Raw genomic sequence first — 413 nt, 5'->3', positions numbered from 1 at the left:
CCCGGGCCACGTGACCCAGGCGGCAGTGTAGACGGGCCCGGCGGCCGGGCCCCCGCGCATGGTGCGCTCCGGACGGCTCCCGCGCGCCCGCCGCGGGCCCCGGAGACTCGGCTCCGTCCGCACCGCCGGCGTCTACCTCCGCCCGCCCTCCACCTCGGTCCCCGGCCGTCCTCTTCTCTCCTCGTCGGGGCCCTGGTCCAGCTCCTCCTTCCCCGCCTGCGACCGGAGCATCCCGACCCGGCCTCGCCCCCGGCCGGGCCGGAGTGATGCTCTTCCCTGAACACAGCGCCTCTCCGATCCGGACGCCGGTGGCGGGGGCGGACGGCCGGGCTGGGCCGTCGCGGGCGGCTCCTCGCCCCGGCGACTGGGAAGCGGGGGCGTTTGGGCAAAGGGCACCGTGCCAGCCCGTCCTG

The 413-nt window shown here is 78.5% G+C and overlaps 1 protein-coding gene across 1 annotated transcript in view; it reads right to left on the bottom strand.

The window, feature by feature from the left end:
* Nucleotides 1-132: 132 nt before the first annotated feature.
* The window catches only part of LOC103264591 (aquaporin-2-like), an 11,728-nt gene continuing 11,447 nt past the window's right edge, over nt 133-413 (bottom strand). The window contains exon 4 of the mRNA XM_008062281.1: nt 133-410. Coding sequence (XP_008060472.1) covers nt 133-410 — 278 coding nt within the window. The remainder of the gene's footprint in view (nt 411-413) is intronic.

The sequence above is a fragment of the Carlito syrichta genome, unplaced genomic scaffold (genome assembly GCF_000164805.1).
Source record: "Carlito syrichta isolate Samal-C Ts95f unplaced genomic scaffold, Tarsius_syrichta-2.0.1 Scaffold305684, whole genome shotgun sequence".
Taxonomy (NCBI): domain Eukaryota; kingdom Metazoa; phylum Chordata; class Mammalia; order Primates; family Tarsiidae; genus Carlito; species Carlito syrichta.
This window is presented reverse-complemented; position numbering and strand designations above follow the sequence as displayed.